This window comes from Octopus sinensis, unplaced genomic scaffold, assembly GCF_006345805.1.
Source record: "Octopus sinensis unplaced genomic scaffold, ASM634580v1 Contig10964, whole genome shotgun sequence".
NCBI lineage: Eukaryota > Metazoa > Mollusca > Cephalopoda > Octopoda > Octopodidae > Octopus > Octopus sinensis.
The window spans coordinates 26,506-41,535 of record NW_021832231.1 but is presented as its reverse complement, the minus strand read 5'-3'; the positions used below and the strand labels follow the sequence as shown (position 1 = coordinate 41,535).

Below are 15,030 nucleotides of genomic sequence, written 5' to 3'. Positions count from 1 at the left end.
AAAACTTCTAATAAGACAGTGGGCCATTAAAGAAGACGTTAGAATGAATGTTCGTAGAATATAAACATCGTTTTGAAGACGTAATGACTAAAGCATTCATTCTCAACAAAGATTATGCAGTGTGGAACATTCACCAAAGTAGACTACTCAAACTTTTATACCTATCCGATGTTCACTCTGCTACAAACAATGTCTACTTTCGATAGACAAATCTCTCAAATAAACTGTTGAATTAACGTCCGCTTCGACGAACTTGGTCGGAATCAATGTAAACTTGCTTCAGATTTGGGGGTTTGGTGTCAGCTGTAAGTGAGGGAGTGAAGCATGACTTGGTGCAATACTAAACTGCGGAACTTTATACGATTCCTTGAGGATTAGAATCGGACAAAGGCTAGAAGTTTGCCAGGACCAATGATTCCGACGCGGGAAAACAGTCGAAGGGATTGCACCCTTTATCATGCAGAAGAAGTGCAAGAAGAGGGCCACGTCACGCTGCTCAGAACGATGTGATCATCAGAGCTCTGAGGCTAAAAATTTCCCAACACATTCCCTTTCACATCATGAAGATCTTTTATCCGGCACGTATTCAAGCAAAAACCTTTTCAAATTGGTTCAGGCTCCTGGAGCAACTGCTTGAACGCAAACCCTCGGAACTGGAGTCCGACGCCCTGCAGTTGCGTCAGGCGGACTTTTTCTTTTTAACTTCTTTTTTATAAAACCTATATATTTATTAGAAAAGTCAATTTTTACAAAGATATGTCACGGGTTGAAGGATCTTGTTTTTTCTTGGTCAATTTTTGTTATTTTGTGTGCGATACTTACATTATTTTGGAGAATTCTCAGAATATCAACTCGTTTGGCGTAATTTGGAGACCCAACGTAGATAAGAAGATTTTCTTATATGCGTCATTCCCTGACAAGTTATTCCACCTAAAAATTGACAAGTCACGGATTAGTTTTCTAAGCATGAGTAACTTAGCACATCAGCCCGACGGAGAGGTATAGCAGTGAATGTGACCCGAGTGAGAAATAAAATTATCTAATGTTACTCTCGAATATCAATGACTAGACAATCCGGATAAACAGGCTTCGTCATCCGCACGTCGTAGGACTATATAAATCATTCGGAGATGCTTGAGGAATGTTCTGTCCACACAACATGCCTTACATGGACTGCCGAGTGTGCAGTAACTACTCCCATTTCAGCAACCGCGAAGATTTGTACCACTTTGAGGTGATCGACAAGTTATTCCGCGAAAACAAATTCAGTCAAATCCGAACTTACTTGAGCACTAATACATTTCCCTGCCACATTTGGAATAAGCTGCAAAAACTGTGGTACGAATCGTTCTACCAAGAACTCCGGTCACACGGAAAAGAGTTGAAGGCTGTGGCAAAATTCAGACTGAGAAAAAAGTACCCCCCACCCCGGACTGTGTGGAATGGGGAAAAGTTGTCGTACAACTTGCCACAGAAATCAAGGAATTTCCTCGAGGCCTTTTTCCGAAATAACGAATTTGCATCCACGGACGAGAAGGAGGAAATGGCCAAGGCGATGGGGATGACCGAGTCGCAGGTCTCCAATTGGTTCAAGAACAAAAGACAGAGGAAGAGGACGAATGAGCGTAAAGGGTATTATTATATTTCATTCTTTCAGAATTAGTCGTCCCAAATTGGTGGAGCAGTCATTCGTCTACGCGGGTGGTCCCGACTATTCCTTCAGAGAGGATGGTCGCGAGGGTGATTACAGGCCTGACTTGTTCTCTGATGTACTCCCCCAGGACTACTACGGGGAGGACAATGCACAAACATGCGGAAATGAGTACTACCTTGGGGTGAATGACGACTTTAGTCCTTGGTAATCACTCAGTCTGACTCTTCAGTTACCACAATACATATTACATGGAACAGGAAGCAAAATCCTTCAATACTCTGTCACAGTGGATAAACGTGATCCCCGACCACGAACAGAGGACACCCAACTCTTATAATCCTCTGTGTCAGTCACACCAAATAAACGTGATCCCCGATTACGAAGTGTACAAAGATCAAAAAATTAAGATTTTGGAGGCACAGCGACAGCCGAGGGAGGGATATGAGGAGTGTAAAGAGAATATAATTAACCATGACGTGGGGGGGATTAGCCCAAATACGTTCAAACAAGCGAAATATTTTTAAATGACAGTTGTGATATGTAAATTTGGTAAATCTTAACTATACTAATAAAACATCCGAATAGCCACTCTAATCCGCCCTCAAAAGTTGAAGAAAAAATCATTTCCACCACCATTGTGGAAATTAAATTTGAATCCCCCGGGAAACCCACCGTGGAATCCCTCAAAGCCGGAAGAACCTTCTTCTTCGGCGAGAGGGTCAGTCCCACTGTCGTACTTCCTACGCATATCTGCGCCTCAATCGAGCATGGCTAACCCGGATTACTCAACACCTCCTTCGCGTCCGCAATATCCTTGAACTTTGCCTCCGCCACTGTTTTATCGTCCCCTGAATGCCTGTCAGGGTGCCAGATCTTGGCCAGTCGACGGTAGGACTTGACAATGTCACCCTTCGAAGCACTCCTGCCACATCACACAGACTTGAAGACCTGGGCAATTCGAGAATCTTGTAATAATCCCGTTTAGAGGCCTGCTTCCTCATCTTCTGACACCTCTGAAGGGCCTCCCGCACTCCCTCGTAGTTTGGATGTTTGTCCGACACTGCTCGGAAATCACTCTCGGCTGCATGTCAACACACACTGCACCTTTATCAAAGTTCCCCAACAGGAGATGTGCCTCCCCTCGACTGAAGAGTGTCCCAACCAAGCCTGAATCAATTTCCAAGACTGACGAACAACTGGCCACTGCTTGTTGGGCAGTTTGGGCATTCTACGTGACATGTGATGGACTACTTTGGACTGACACAAACAAAGGACTTGACTGGCCTGGAATGCCACTGCCTGGTTGTAGGTGGGGAGTGTGATCGTGTGGGCCACATCAATGCACTTGCCCCAATCAGACTGAGATTTGGCCCCCTCGATGGTCCCCCACATCTTGTTGAGTTTGTTGACTATTTTGTAGTGTCTCATGCAATCCCGATTGTCGGGGTCTGTTCGAAGACAACCCCGAATAACCCTGTCTCCTAGATAATAGCAATTACTGGAGAGAGTCCTCCCAATCCCCGCTTTCATAAATCAGGAAGGACAATCGGAGTACTGCCTCCATGTCCTGAGGCTTGAGCACCACGACCTGTCGATAATCGGACACTGCCCTCTCAAAGTCTCCCCTCGCAATGTAACTGGCAGCCCTCACTTGGTAGAGCACGACCGAGTAAAGACAATTCTAAGGTAATCAACAAGGAACTGCCTTGAGAACAAATCCCAGTTTGTCAATGACTGAGTTGTGATCATTCTTGGCAGCAGCCTTGAGAGAACCATTCACTGCCTCCTCCAGTTGGCCAATGAGGGCAATACGGTCATCCACTGACTCCCCCAGAGACTTCTACTACATGGTCAGAGGAATGGGAACGAGTGTTTGATAGTCCTTCCTCGCCTCTTCCAGATTGCACTTTTTGGTGAGGAGATCAGCTCGGTATGTTAATGCCTGGCTGGTTAACAATCACAACTGTTTTCTGGTGAGGATTTATAAAGAGGAGGTCATCCAAGTCCCTCATCATTGACTTGTGCTGCTTTGTGGCTCGGAAAGTAATCATTCTGCGGAACAAATAAGTCGAATTGGCGGGATCCAACTCTGCTGGGTAGGACACTCCTAGTCATACCAATTGCCTTGTTGAACGAGTTTATGGCTTTGCTGTATTCGGACGATGCGAATAATTCAAGTCCTTTCATGTAATTGGACTCGGCCTCCCAATTAGCCGTTAGGTCTATTGTCCAATATTTGGGGAATACAGTTTATAAACACACAGACGGGGAGAATCATAAACCAGCAATACGTGTAATTCTTTTATTATTTTGTCCATCAAAATAATGCAAATAGTTAATATACAATTCATTCTATATACTGCCCTCTTATTACAAATGAATATTGTTAAAAAAGTGCATAAATCATAACAACAGCTATGTAGCGGACTCACTCTGAATGGTCCACAGTCTTCGATATAAACTGTGGGGATTGGAGATGAGTTGCCAGTGAGTGCCCTGCTCACACACCCTCCCCTCCGAGATGACGAATATCCGGTCGACATGCATAATGGTGGACAGTCGATGGGCAATCACCAGAGTTGTCCGCCCCGCCGTGGCCACCCTCAACGACCTGGCAATGCTCTGCACAGTTAGACGCCCCCACACCTGCTCTGTCAGGGAATCCAGACTGGACGTGGCCTCGTCGCACACCACAATCCTCGGCTGTCCCACCAGGGCACGCGCAATCGCTATCCGCTGTTTTTCCCCCCCAGAAAGCTTCATGCCACGTTCCCCCACGACAGTCTCGTACTTGTGGGGGAGACTCTCGACCAGTCGATCAATCTCGGCGAGTCTGGCTGCCTCGGTGAGGGCCTCCTGACTGCCGAATGGGTCTCCGTAGAGGATGTTGTTGCGGATGGAGTCATTGAAGAGTGTGCAGTCCTGAGGGATGACCGACATTTGAGTGCGCAGACTGTGAAGGGTGACCGAGCGGATGTCCTGTCCGTCGATGGTGACCCTCCCCCCCACTGGGTCGTACAGTCGACACAGCAGTTTGGCGACGGTGGACTTGCTGTGAATGAGAGGAGGAGTGTCACCCACAGCCACTCCCCCCGACGATGGCCGCAGATGTGCCCCCGGGAATGTGGAAGGACAGTCCTCTGAACACATCGGTCGAACTGTCGTAGGCAAAGTGGACGTCCTCGAAGGAAATGGACGAGTCCCGAAGGATCAGTTCGCGTGCAGAGGGGGAATTCTACGGATGTGAGGGAGTGGCCACCCGAATGACTGACTGCATCGAAAGGAGGGCGAAGAGTGCCTCCAAGTCGATGGTGGCCTGTTTGAGGTCACGGTAGACAGTCCCCAGGAAATTGAGAGGCATGGAGAGTTGGAAGAGGAGTCCATTGATCATAACAATATCCCCGATGGTGAGGAGTCCTGCAGTGAGGGACAAAGCTGACCCTGCTCGACTTGAGTGAGACTGAGGAGCATGATGGCAGTCATTCCCGACGTGATGATCAAGTTCTGTCCGCAGTTGAGCAATGCCAGACTCCACCACGTCTTGACTGAGGAGTCCTGGAATTTGCTCAATGTTTTGCCATAGGAGGCCGTCTCCAGTTCCTCGTTGGAGAAGTACTGCCGTCATGAGGGGAGTCACCTTGATGGTCTCGATATTGAGGAGACACTCCACCACTTTGTTCCCCGCCTCAGTCTCCGACTCGTTCATTTTCTTTCTAAACTGGAGACTGTGAATGAGAGAGGAGGGGCACCGCCACTGAGTGACTGCGAGAGTGAAGACAAAGTAGGAGGCAATGCAGGAGACGCTGGCGATAGCAGTGAGTGTCCCACATTTGTATTTCTGGATTAGACCAAGTCCCAACCAGAATGCCGGCCACAATGCACGTTTCGAGGAGGAGAGGGAACATGTTGAACACGACGTGTGTCAAAATGACTTGGATGGCTCTACAATTATCAAACGAGGGTGACCCGGAGCCCCGTTGGATGACTCGGGAAACAGCCCCCGTCTGCTTATTGGCGTGGTAGGACATGTCCAGGTACATCAGGTGACGGAACACCTTCTCGTTCACTGTCTTGATGGCCTTGAGGGCCACTTTCGAGAATATGGCCAGGCGGAGGTCGGAGAAGACCTGCGTGCACACTCGCGTGAGGCCATCTGCCAGTCAGGAGGGGGACTAACACAGCACGACGAGGCCGGCCACAGTCAATGTGCAGACGGTGGCAATGTTCTGGTCGTTGAGTCGGTCGACCACCAATTTGAAAATGAAGGGGGTCTGAATGGTGGTGATCTGCCATTATATTCTGCACTACTTTGGCCGCCAGCAGACACCCGACAGCCCCCACCACCCTCGCCCGCATTGCTCTTTCTTTCGGCCACACATAGGGCACCAGTTTGCGCACTATGTACAGCAGGTTTATCTGGGAGGGTGTCCTCCTACTGAAGGAGACAGTCTGCTGGTGAGTGAGTACATTCCACAATCGGCCTTTATTGCCCATCCTCGTCCAAACACTCAGTCCATACATTGCACACTACTTAATACAACCCACACATAAACCTCCTAAATTAGCCTCGTTGATTTTTAAATTAATTAAATAATTTGTAGCGTGATATATTCGTGTGCTTGTAGTAATGGCTCATCGAGTGAACATTGAAGGCAATTGCAACATTGGAGTCTTTTCTCTGCTAACCAACTCGTACTGTCTCGTGGGAGTCGGGTCCTCTCAAAATTTCTACAGCAAGTTCGAATCCGAGCTGAGTGGGTGCATGCCAGTCGTCCACTCCTCCATTGGCGAGTGTCGGATTGTCGGGAGACTGGCAGTGGGCAACCGGCGAGGTCTTGTACTCCCCCCCGCCACCTACGACACCGAAATTCAGCACTTCCGGAATTCCCTGCCTGACTGCGTGGTGGTGACCCGCGTGGACGAACGACTATCCGCCCTGGGGAATGTCATCTCCTGCAATGACCACGTGGCAATAGCACACCCAGACTTGTCTAGAGAAACAGAGGAGGTCATTTCCGACGTGTTGGGCGTGGAGATCTTCCGCACGTGTCTTGCTGATGAACTGTTGGTGGGCACATATTCCGTGCTCTCAAACAAGGGGGGAATTGTTGGCTGCTCTTCTGACTGTGTTTAGATTCACGCCTCCTCCAAGGTTGAGGAGTTGGATGAACTGTCTTCCCTCCTCCAAATCCCTCTGATGGGGGGCACTGTCAATCGTGGAAAGTTGGCTGTGGGGGCTGGACTGGTGGCCAATGACTTTTCTGCCTTTTGTGGACTGTCGACCACCCCCACCGAGATTGGACAGATCGAGCGAGTTCTCCAATTGCAGACGACTGCCTTCATGTTCGCCGGGGGGGCCGACGATGGTTTGAGGGAGGCGTTGTTGGAGAGGTTGTTATTTATCCACATTTGTAGTGTCGATGTTAGTCTCAGTCGCAGAACTGCCTGATTTGTTTTTAATCTTTATTGTGTCCTTTTTTGTATTTGTCCTCTTTTGTGTTAAGTTGTTTTGAGGGGGCACTGCCGTAGAACATTAAGCAAAACTTCCCCGACTGCCGTTTGATTTTATTTTTCCAGTATGCATTTTTAGCACACTATTTATTGATGTTTGTCTTTATATAAAAGGGATTTAATTATTAAAATAGTGTGATATCTTTTGTGGTGAATGTCGACTCCAATCAAATACAGTCAATTCACCAGTCTGTTGGCATGTCTGAGGGAGGCAGTCGACGTGGCCGTAACCGGTATTCGACCAACTCATATTCATAGTCCGTGATGCGTTAGGCGACAAAGGCCAAGTAAATACAGCGAGTGCATATTCTAGGAGTTGGAAGGGACTGAGGAGGAGACTATAAACATTGACCCAACAATCCTGGACACTCTTCCTCACAAGGTTGTCAATTATTGGGTATTTCGAGCTGGCGGAGTTGAGTCGACACATTAGTTGCATCAGTCCATTGTTGGAGGACTCAGTCTTGTATTGTCATTTGAACGAGTCCCTCAAGAATGACGTTGGTCTATTAACTACTTGCTCAGATTGCATTACTCAGCAAGCAAGTCAGCTCCCAGGAACTCTCACTCAGCCAGGCTGTCAAAAAACAGGAGAAATTAGAATTGGATTTTAACAAATTGACGGTTGGGTGTGTTTGACATGTTCAGACGAACCGTTCTGTGGTGGACGACTCCCTGGAGAAGGACCTCCCGTCGAACTACGAGGTGACTCGACTTGTTATGGTAGAAGATGGAGTTCCTGCTTGTGCAATATCGAGAGAGGATAATCGAGTTGGTCCAAATCAACGAACGTCTCAAACTCAACCATGCCAACGAAGTCGAGTCGATGAGATCTGCCCACTCTTTCGAACTGCAGGACCATTCGGACATGCTCAAAGAGAAATATGAGCAGAAGATTAGGAGATTGGCTGACTGTCTAAGTTAGTGCACTCATTCTGACTGATTAGACGAAATTGGGAGAATGACTTGTTCGGAGGGGGATGTCGTCGAGGGGGTCAGTGCGATGATTACGCAATCGAAGCAGAGGCAGGTTGGGGAGTGTCGTGACGTGTCAGGAGAGGAGTGAGGCGGAGATACGCGAGTTGTACAATCAAATACGCTGTTTGCGGGGATCCTTGGACGATGCGGAGATTGTGCAGAGGGACTTGGTTCGACTCACCCAGAAACTGCAGATTGACAACGAATATATGAGCAACCAACTCAAATGTGAGCGCAATAACACATAATAAATTATTTTACTACTCAAATTAAGTCAAGTCCGAAACCACGCTAAGATTGTCGACTGCCTCGAATAGGTTGTTGAGGGAGTTGAGGGATAAAGCTACAATAGAAGGAGACGGACATACAATGTTCGGACTCTTTAGGGGACTGTTCTTTCGCCGATTTAAACACATTTTCAAGACAATGCTGTTTCTCCTGAGTCAGACTGTGTATCACGAAGACCGCCTCCTTCAGTTTCTGCGTCAGATATATCACGGCCTGGGAAGGACTCGACTCGACATTCCCTTTCCTTGTCATTCTATCGATCCCCCGAAACAGTTTCTTCACTGTGGTCTCGTACTAGTGATGGTTGCACTACTCCACAACTTTCCTAGATGACTGATTACTTCGCTTGACTTCCTCTTGCAGTCGGGTGATCGTGGCTTGCTGGTGGGCAATGTTGTTGACCAAGTACGCCTTCTGCAAGTTTATGATTTCTGGAATGCCCACAAACAATCACCGTTCACTCGCTCACTCGGTTCTTTACACGAGGATGACAAGTCTTGGATCTGCTTTCTCATGCCACTCACCACGTTCTTCAGACGAAGGTTGGCGGCCGTCAACTGTTCAATTCGACAGTCCTCACAAGTCTGCATTGAAAAGTCCTTCATTTGTCGTTGAGTTTCCGGTTGGTTTTGACCAAACTTAGTAATCTCCCCCTCCATCTTGAGTTCAGTGATCAACTGTTCGTTGTGCTTGATTATGTTGTTGAGGTAGAAACACCTGGGAAATGCACGCGGATTACTTTTCTTCGTAGGAGGATCGGAGGTTTGCCACTTCTACCTTCGCCAGTTGGATTTGCTTTTCCTTTTCCTCCAATTGGCCCTCGTCCTTCATTATTTGTTCGGCTTTCCTGTGCAGATCCTCTCTCAAGGAGGTGATCTCGTTCTCCAATACAACCTCCTATCCGTCATTACGATAACCCACTCCGAATTGGTACTCCGAACACAATTTGGTCGTCGATTGGATCTGTGTTCTTAGTGCGAGTGTCCTTTCGTGAAAGATTTGCTCGAATCTGTGGAGAAGGTCTCGTCTTTCTGATTCAAATTGTTCTTTCAGTTTGTTCATCTCGTTGTTTGCCTCGACTTTGATGTTCTTGATGTGAATCCCAGACTTTTTTCTTTCTTCCTCGATTTCTCTACAAAGTTAACTTGCCGACCAACAGTCTGCTCTTTTCCACCAATTTGCGGTTTTCCATGACGAGGACATTAATCTCAGCACTCATCTCCAACACTCGCTGTCCCAGGCTGTTTCGCTCGTCCTTGAGCTTGTCTATTTCCACTCTCAACTCACTTTCTGTTCCTGTTTTCTCAGAGATAATTTTTTGATATTCTGGGAAGGTCAAGGATTAACGAGGACCGGATAGAATTTGTTCGTAACGAAATAATTCCGAGTCCCGTTCACTTATCAGAGATAGATTATAATCAAAATTTTTTTTGAGTTGATCAAATTCGATCCGATTATTTAAATAATCCGATTTGAATTCATTTACTGCTTTTTCGACAAGTTTAATACTGTCCATTAAAATAAAATTATACCCACGAGATTCAGGTATTTCCATGGAAATTGTTTGTAGTCCATTTTTTATTGAATTAATAAATTTCCAAAATAATTCTGACTACACTTAAGCAGACAACTAATGGGAATTCTACGATCAAAAAGAGGATTAAAGAAATGGGACATGTAGACGAGTGTTCCATTTCTTTACGAAAAAATTCAACTCGTTCGATTATTTAATGTATGAACAGATTAGCAAGAATATAAATGGAGAAAGGACTTCTGGAAAGTGCAAGTCGTTTATATCAAAGTCTAAAAAATTATCTAATCCCGAAGAGTTGCGTCCCCGAATGGGAATACAATATAAATTAGTGACAAAATGTGTTAATTTCGAAATTTTGTGAATAATTTTACAAATTTGATTATCATTTGAATTATTGGTATGTTATAAAGTGGGTCAAATTTGTCTTGGGACACTTGTTTATTTTTAATACAATATTTAAGTTTTTTCAAAAGTATAAAAGTGCAACTAAATTTGTACATAATAAAGCATTTAAAAATAATCCGAAATCTGTTTATTTTACAAAACTTTGACATTTTAAGGAAACAAATCCCTTATATTTTCCAAAACTGCGTTTAAACGTATGTCGTGTGTTAGCTAAATAAGTTCTACAACGGATCAAAGTAATTAATGATCAGCAAATCTTTCGTTACTTTGAATTAAATATTTGTTTCAGGCCAAACAATAAGATAAAAATAAAAAAAAGTAACAGAAAAATATATAAAAATATAAATCGTCTTGCAGCGAATAATGTCTTCTGTTTTGGTTCAATATTAAGTATAAAAATATAAATCGTCTGGTAGCCCACTAACTAAATTACTGAGTATCACAATAAATTTCCTACCCAAATTTTCGACAAGTAAAATATGATACTATAAAGAAAATTAATATTGAACTAATTAGCTGGCAGGTAAACTCATAGACAGAAAAAAGTAAGCAATTGGGTGGCTAAGGGAATTGTCGAGGGCCTGAGGGTCAGCTCAACGATGCCGCGCTGCGTATTGAGTGGCAGTTTCCGCGGAGCACAGCAACCGAGATTCGCTGGAACAGCCAGCTCGTCTCCCTCCGGTCGTTTGTTTTTGTGGAGATTTTTCTACCAATGGCGGTGAGGAGTTGAGTCGCAGCCTTTCCGACGATTCCAGAGGTTTCGAAGGCGAGGGGGGCAAACTCAAAAGCGTCCGAAATACACCGGTATTTCGTCATCTTTGTCTCTTCAGCCAGCGCACTGGCGGAACCCGGGTTTGCGACAGTCCTGGGAAGCATTGTCGCCGAAAAAGAGTCGACACACGTGGCATCCCAAACCAGGGACTTGCCTTCCCTAAAAGGAAAGGTCGTCATCCCGTCGGGACGCTTGCCGTCGCTCCGGGAAAGGCCGACTGGCTCTAGGGTGGAAGGGAAACCAGCCGACTCTAGAGCCCTCCTCACAACGTCATTCAGATGAGTGTGACGGGGAATTCTCCCGGCACTCTTCTTACACGACAAGGCGTGCAAGCCGTTTGACGAAATTGAGGACCCGCACCGGCAAGGGTGGGGCTGGCAGATGTCCAAACCCAATCGTAAGCTGATCCCAATCCGCAAGGATTCGTCGTCCAGTAGTAACCCCGTACTAGGAGTGGGGAGAGCTTTGAGCCAGTCAAGTCAACAACTCATAGACTAGTCAAAAATCACTGTAGTTACTTTTTCAAAAAATTCTATGCAAACGAATAAAATGAATTTCTGAGAAAATTGTTTCTGTGTTTAAATTTTATACAAAACTAATTTTTTATTGAGTTCTTACGTGTTTAGAAATGTGAGAATACGAAAAGACATAACTTTTCAATTTCTAAAAGGTTATTTGATTCAAACAAAAAATTTTTGTAGTATAGTATTTGTTCAAATTGGTACAACCGCTCTCAGAATTGCCATAAGTAATTTCGAAAACTAGTTTATCGAATTTGGATGAAATTTAATATTTTATGTCACAGGCTGGATAATGCCCTGGGTTGGATAATATGTGACATGGGCAGCGCGTTACATTATTTGACATTGAAACTGTCAAATTAGAATTCTTTGATTTTTTTTTATCTGTATTTTGTAAACGAAAACAGAGAGAAAAGAGAGTTAACAAGAGGACTTCCCCGCCTCGTAGATGGAGAAACAGTTTCCACGTACAATGGCAAGGGAAATCCTCTGAAGGAGCCATCCACACTCACGCGTGTCGTTTCTCTTGCGAGAAATCAGACGACCCAGCTTTTTGAGGAAAATGAGTGACCTGTCACCGATTACGCCAGAGGTCTCCACGGCGATCGGGGTAAACAGATAGCGTTCCGAGAGATTGGTGTACTTTGAAATCTTTAATTCTTCTGCTCTGCGAGAAGCATTCTTCTGCTCTGCGTTCGGGAAGGTTTCTGAGAACGATGCCTGAGACCAACCCGGATCGTCAATGGCCAGATTACATAGCGAGCTCGTACCGAGCCTGAGGATGTTATCCAGATTTGACAGAAGGTCGTCTCTTTTGAAACAGGGAGCACACCTTAATGTGTAAAGGACCTTAGGCATAGAAAAGTAATTCCGCAGTAGGAAGAAAGCTACATGAGGCTCGATGTCTTTGAGCTTCTCGATCATTTTGGAAAGATTAGAGATTTTGCAAGACAGCGTGTCTTCAAGGGCAGAAGGACCCATGGGAGCACCGAGGATCATCAAATTCGACTTGTCGGTGACTTGGACGTCAGAAAGGATATTTTGGCACGTGGAAGTCGCGACAGTGAATGAATTTGGGTTAAGATTGATGTTCACCACTTCGGATTTGTTGTCGTTTATAGAAAGGCCAATGGCCGAGAGGGAAGGAATAATGAAACGGAGGTCGCCAAAAACAACATCGGGAGGGCCACAAATGGTCGCATCGTCAAGGTACCAAATGTTAATTGGGGAACGGACAGAGTGGGCAATATTATTAACGCCCAAGGCGAAAAGAACAGGGCCCAGGGGGTCACCCTGCTGAACCCCGGTAGACGAAGAAATAGGTATATCGTTGAACATAAGGATACTTGAGCAAGCATATGAGAGATGCACAAGGGGATAGGCGAAAGGGACTAATTCACGACAGCACTCCAGAAGGTGGTCCCGTCTGATGGAATTGAATGCGTTGGAAACGTCCAATTTGACCATAATAAACTCCTCAAATGATTCAGTTAAATCACGAATTGAGTGGACAGCAGCTTCGCAGCCGTTAGGAACGCCAACCCCGAGTTGGACAGGCAGAAACTTCGAGGACAAGCAGGGAACAATGGCTCGACACAGAAGTTTAGCGGAGAGCCTCCGGAAAATATTGCCCACGGCGATGGGCCTCACGCCGTTGTCCTTTTTCCCGAGGCAGTAAGGTTGGCGGAAAAGAAAATATCACGAGCAAAATCGGGGAGGGAACCGGAGAAGCGGTTGCACAGGTGGTGATTGAGCGTAGGAGTTTTCGACCAGCTTCGGCGGTAGTGGGAGACGTCAGGTCTTTCAGATGACCTGGTCTCAGACCATCTACACCACCACTGCTTCCAGGTGAAAAGTCCTTCAGGGCATTCAGTACAAGAGTTCCGAGACAGCAAAAGGATTGAGAGCGAGGGTGTCAGGGGACGGCTGAGGCCTGAAGTCGTTTGGCTGAGGGGGATGTTTTTCCCTGAGGGAATTCAAAACAGCAGGGGTCGTGGGCAAAAGGGAACTTGTCGAGGCAACCAGCCTAACTGCACCACGAACGTCGCCGTCCAAGAGTTTACTATTAATCTTTCTGTTGAGGTAATCGACGTCATTCGCGTGAGAGGACACATTATGGGATGGTGAACCAGAGGGAAATTCGGTGCTAGCGAGGTGGTCCGCAGCCAGCGGATGGAAAAGAGTTCTTATCGTACAAGGCCAATTCTTGTTTGACGGTTGTAGCCAGCGAAATGGAGGAGGTTTTCACACGGGCTCTTAATGGGGCAAAACCGAGACCGAAAGAGGCGAAGCAAAACAGCTTAAGCCAATCGGAATGGCCATCAGATGCCAAAGCCTTATCGATTGCGGCGGTCAGGGAGGAGGCTGCAAAGATACGCGCAGCTTTTGGGATTCTGGATGGGATTTTCCGGAGACGACGGAAGAGCTTGATAGATTTGAGAACTTCCTCGGCAGACGGGGATGTTGCGAATGGCGGTTTTTCGGGGAGTTCTTGCGGGCTGGAACACTGAGCCGGCTGGCAAGAGCGGCAGGAAGGACAGTCCCAAATTAAGAGAGAGGCAGAAACGCGTCTGGAAAGACGCACGCAAGAAAGGTGGAAGAATCTGTCGCAACTCGAACAGACTCTCCCTTTCTTGCGGTTGTTACTAACTTCGCAAGTAGAGCATAGAACAGAAGTGGGTTGGAAACAGAAAGACATAAAAAGAGAGCAAGATAAAAACAATGAACAAATGGATGACAAAAAGAAATGGAAAAAGAGAGAGAATAAAGAGAAATGGAAAGAGAGAGAGAATTATTGAATTGAATAACAAATAGCAAATGAACAAATGAATATAAAAAGTGCACCACAACAACAACAACGCGCGTGCCAAAATTGATTCTTTGATTATCCGAAATTTAATTTTTTATGGTGAAAAAAATATATTAAATTAATCGATTTCAAACATGTTAAATTATCTTTAATTTATTAAAGTTACAATTATTAAGATTTTAATTTTTTAAGTTGGCGAACCTACATTTCTAGCGTGTTTTTTTCTTGTTTAATTTTGTTGTAATGAGTTCTTACAAGGGTTTTGTAAAAGACAATATCGAATATGAGATTTTAAAGGATGTGTTGGCTGGTAAATTTCCAGAAAATTTCTCGAGGCACAAAAAATATAGGCTTGCCAATAAAATAAAGAATTTCACTATCATAAATGAAAGGTTTTTTTGAATGCGCAATAAGTTTCAGATTGTATCCTTAATCCTCTGATTCTAAGTTAGTCATTACTCTGGATAATGAATCTGAAATGGAGCTTTTTGCAGACACATTGCACAAGTATTCTCACGGAGGAGTGAATAAAATTGAATATCAGTGCCGACAAAGCTA

General features: G+C 45.4%; 2 protein-coding genes across 2 annotated transcripts; both read left to right on the top strand.

Moving 5' to 3' along the window:
- Positions 1 to 1,159: 1,159 nt before the first annotated feature.
- LOC115228701 (homeobox protein SIX2-like) lies at positions 1,160 to 5,619 on the top strand. Its single transcript, XM_029799226.1, has 2 exons — positions 1,160 to 1,632; positions 5,502 to 5,619. The coding sequence occupies exons 1-2, from the start codon at positions 1,160 to 1,162 to the stop codon at positions 5,617 to 5,619; spliced, it is 591 nt and encodes a 196-aa protein (XP_029655086.1).
- Positions 5,620 to 6,269: 650 nt separating this feature from the next.
- LOC115228700 (eukaryotic translation initiation factor 6-like) lies at positions 6,270 to 6,788 on the top strand. Its single transcript, XM_036498999.1, has one exon. The coding sequence runs from the start codon at positions 6,282 to 6,284 to the stop codon at positions 6,786 to 6,788; it is 507 nt and encodes a 168-aa protein (XP_036354892.1). The 5' UTR covers positions 6,270 to 6,281.
- Positions 6,789 to 15,030: the final 8,242 nt, after the last annotated feature.

Excerpts from the sequence above, each read along its gene's own strand:
- LOC115228701 (XM_029799226.1), top strand. The coding sequence starts at position 1,160 with ATGCCTTACATGGACTGCCGAGTGTGCAGTAACTACTCCCATTTCAGC. Across the intron at positions 1,633-5,501 it reads AGGACGAATGAGCGTAAAGG|ACCAAGTCCCAACCAGAATG; the intron begins GTATTATTATAT and ends TTTCTGGATTAG.
- LOC115228700 (XM_036498999.1), top strand. The coding sequence starts at position 6,282 with ATGGCTCATCGAGTGAACATTGAAGGCAATTGCAACATTGGAGTCTTT.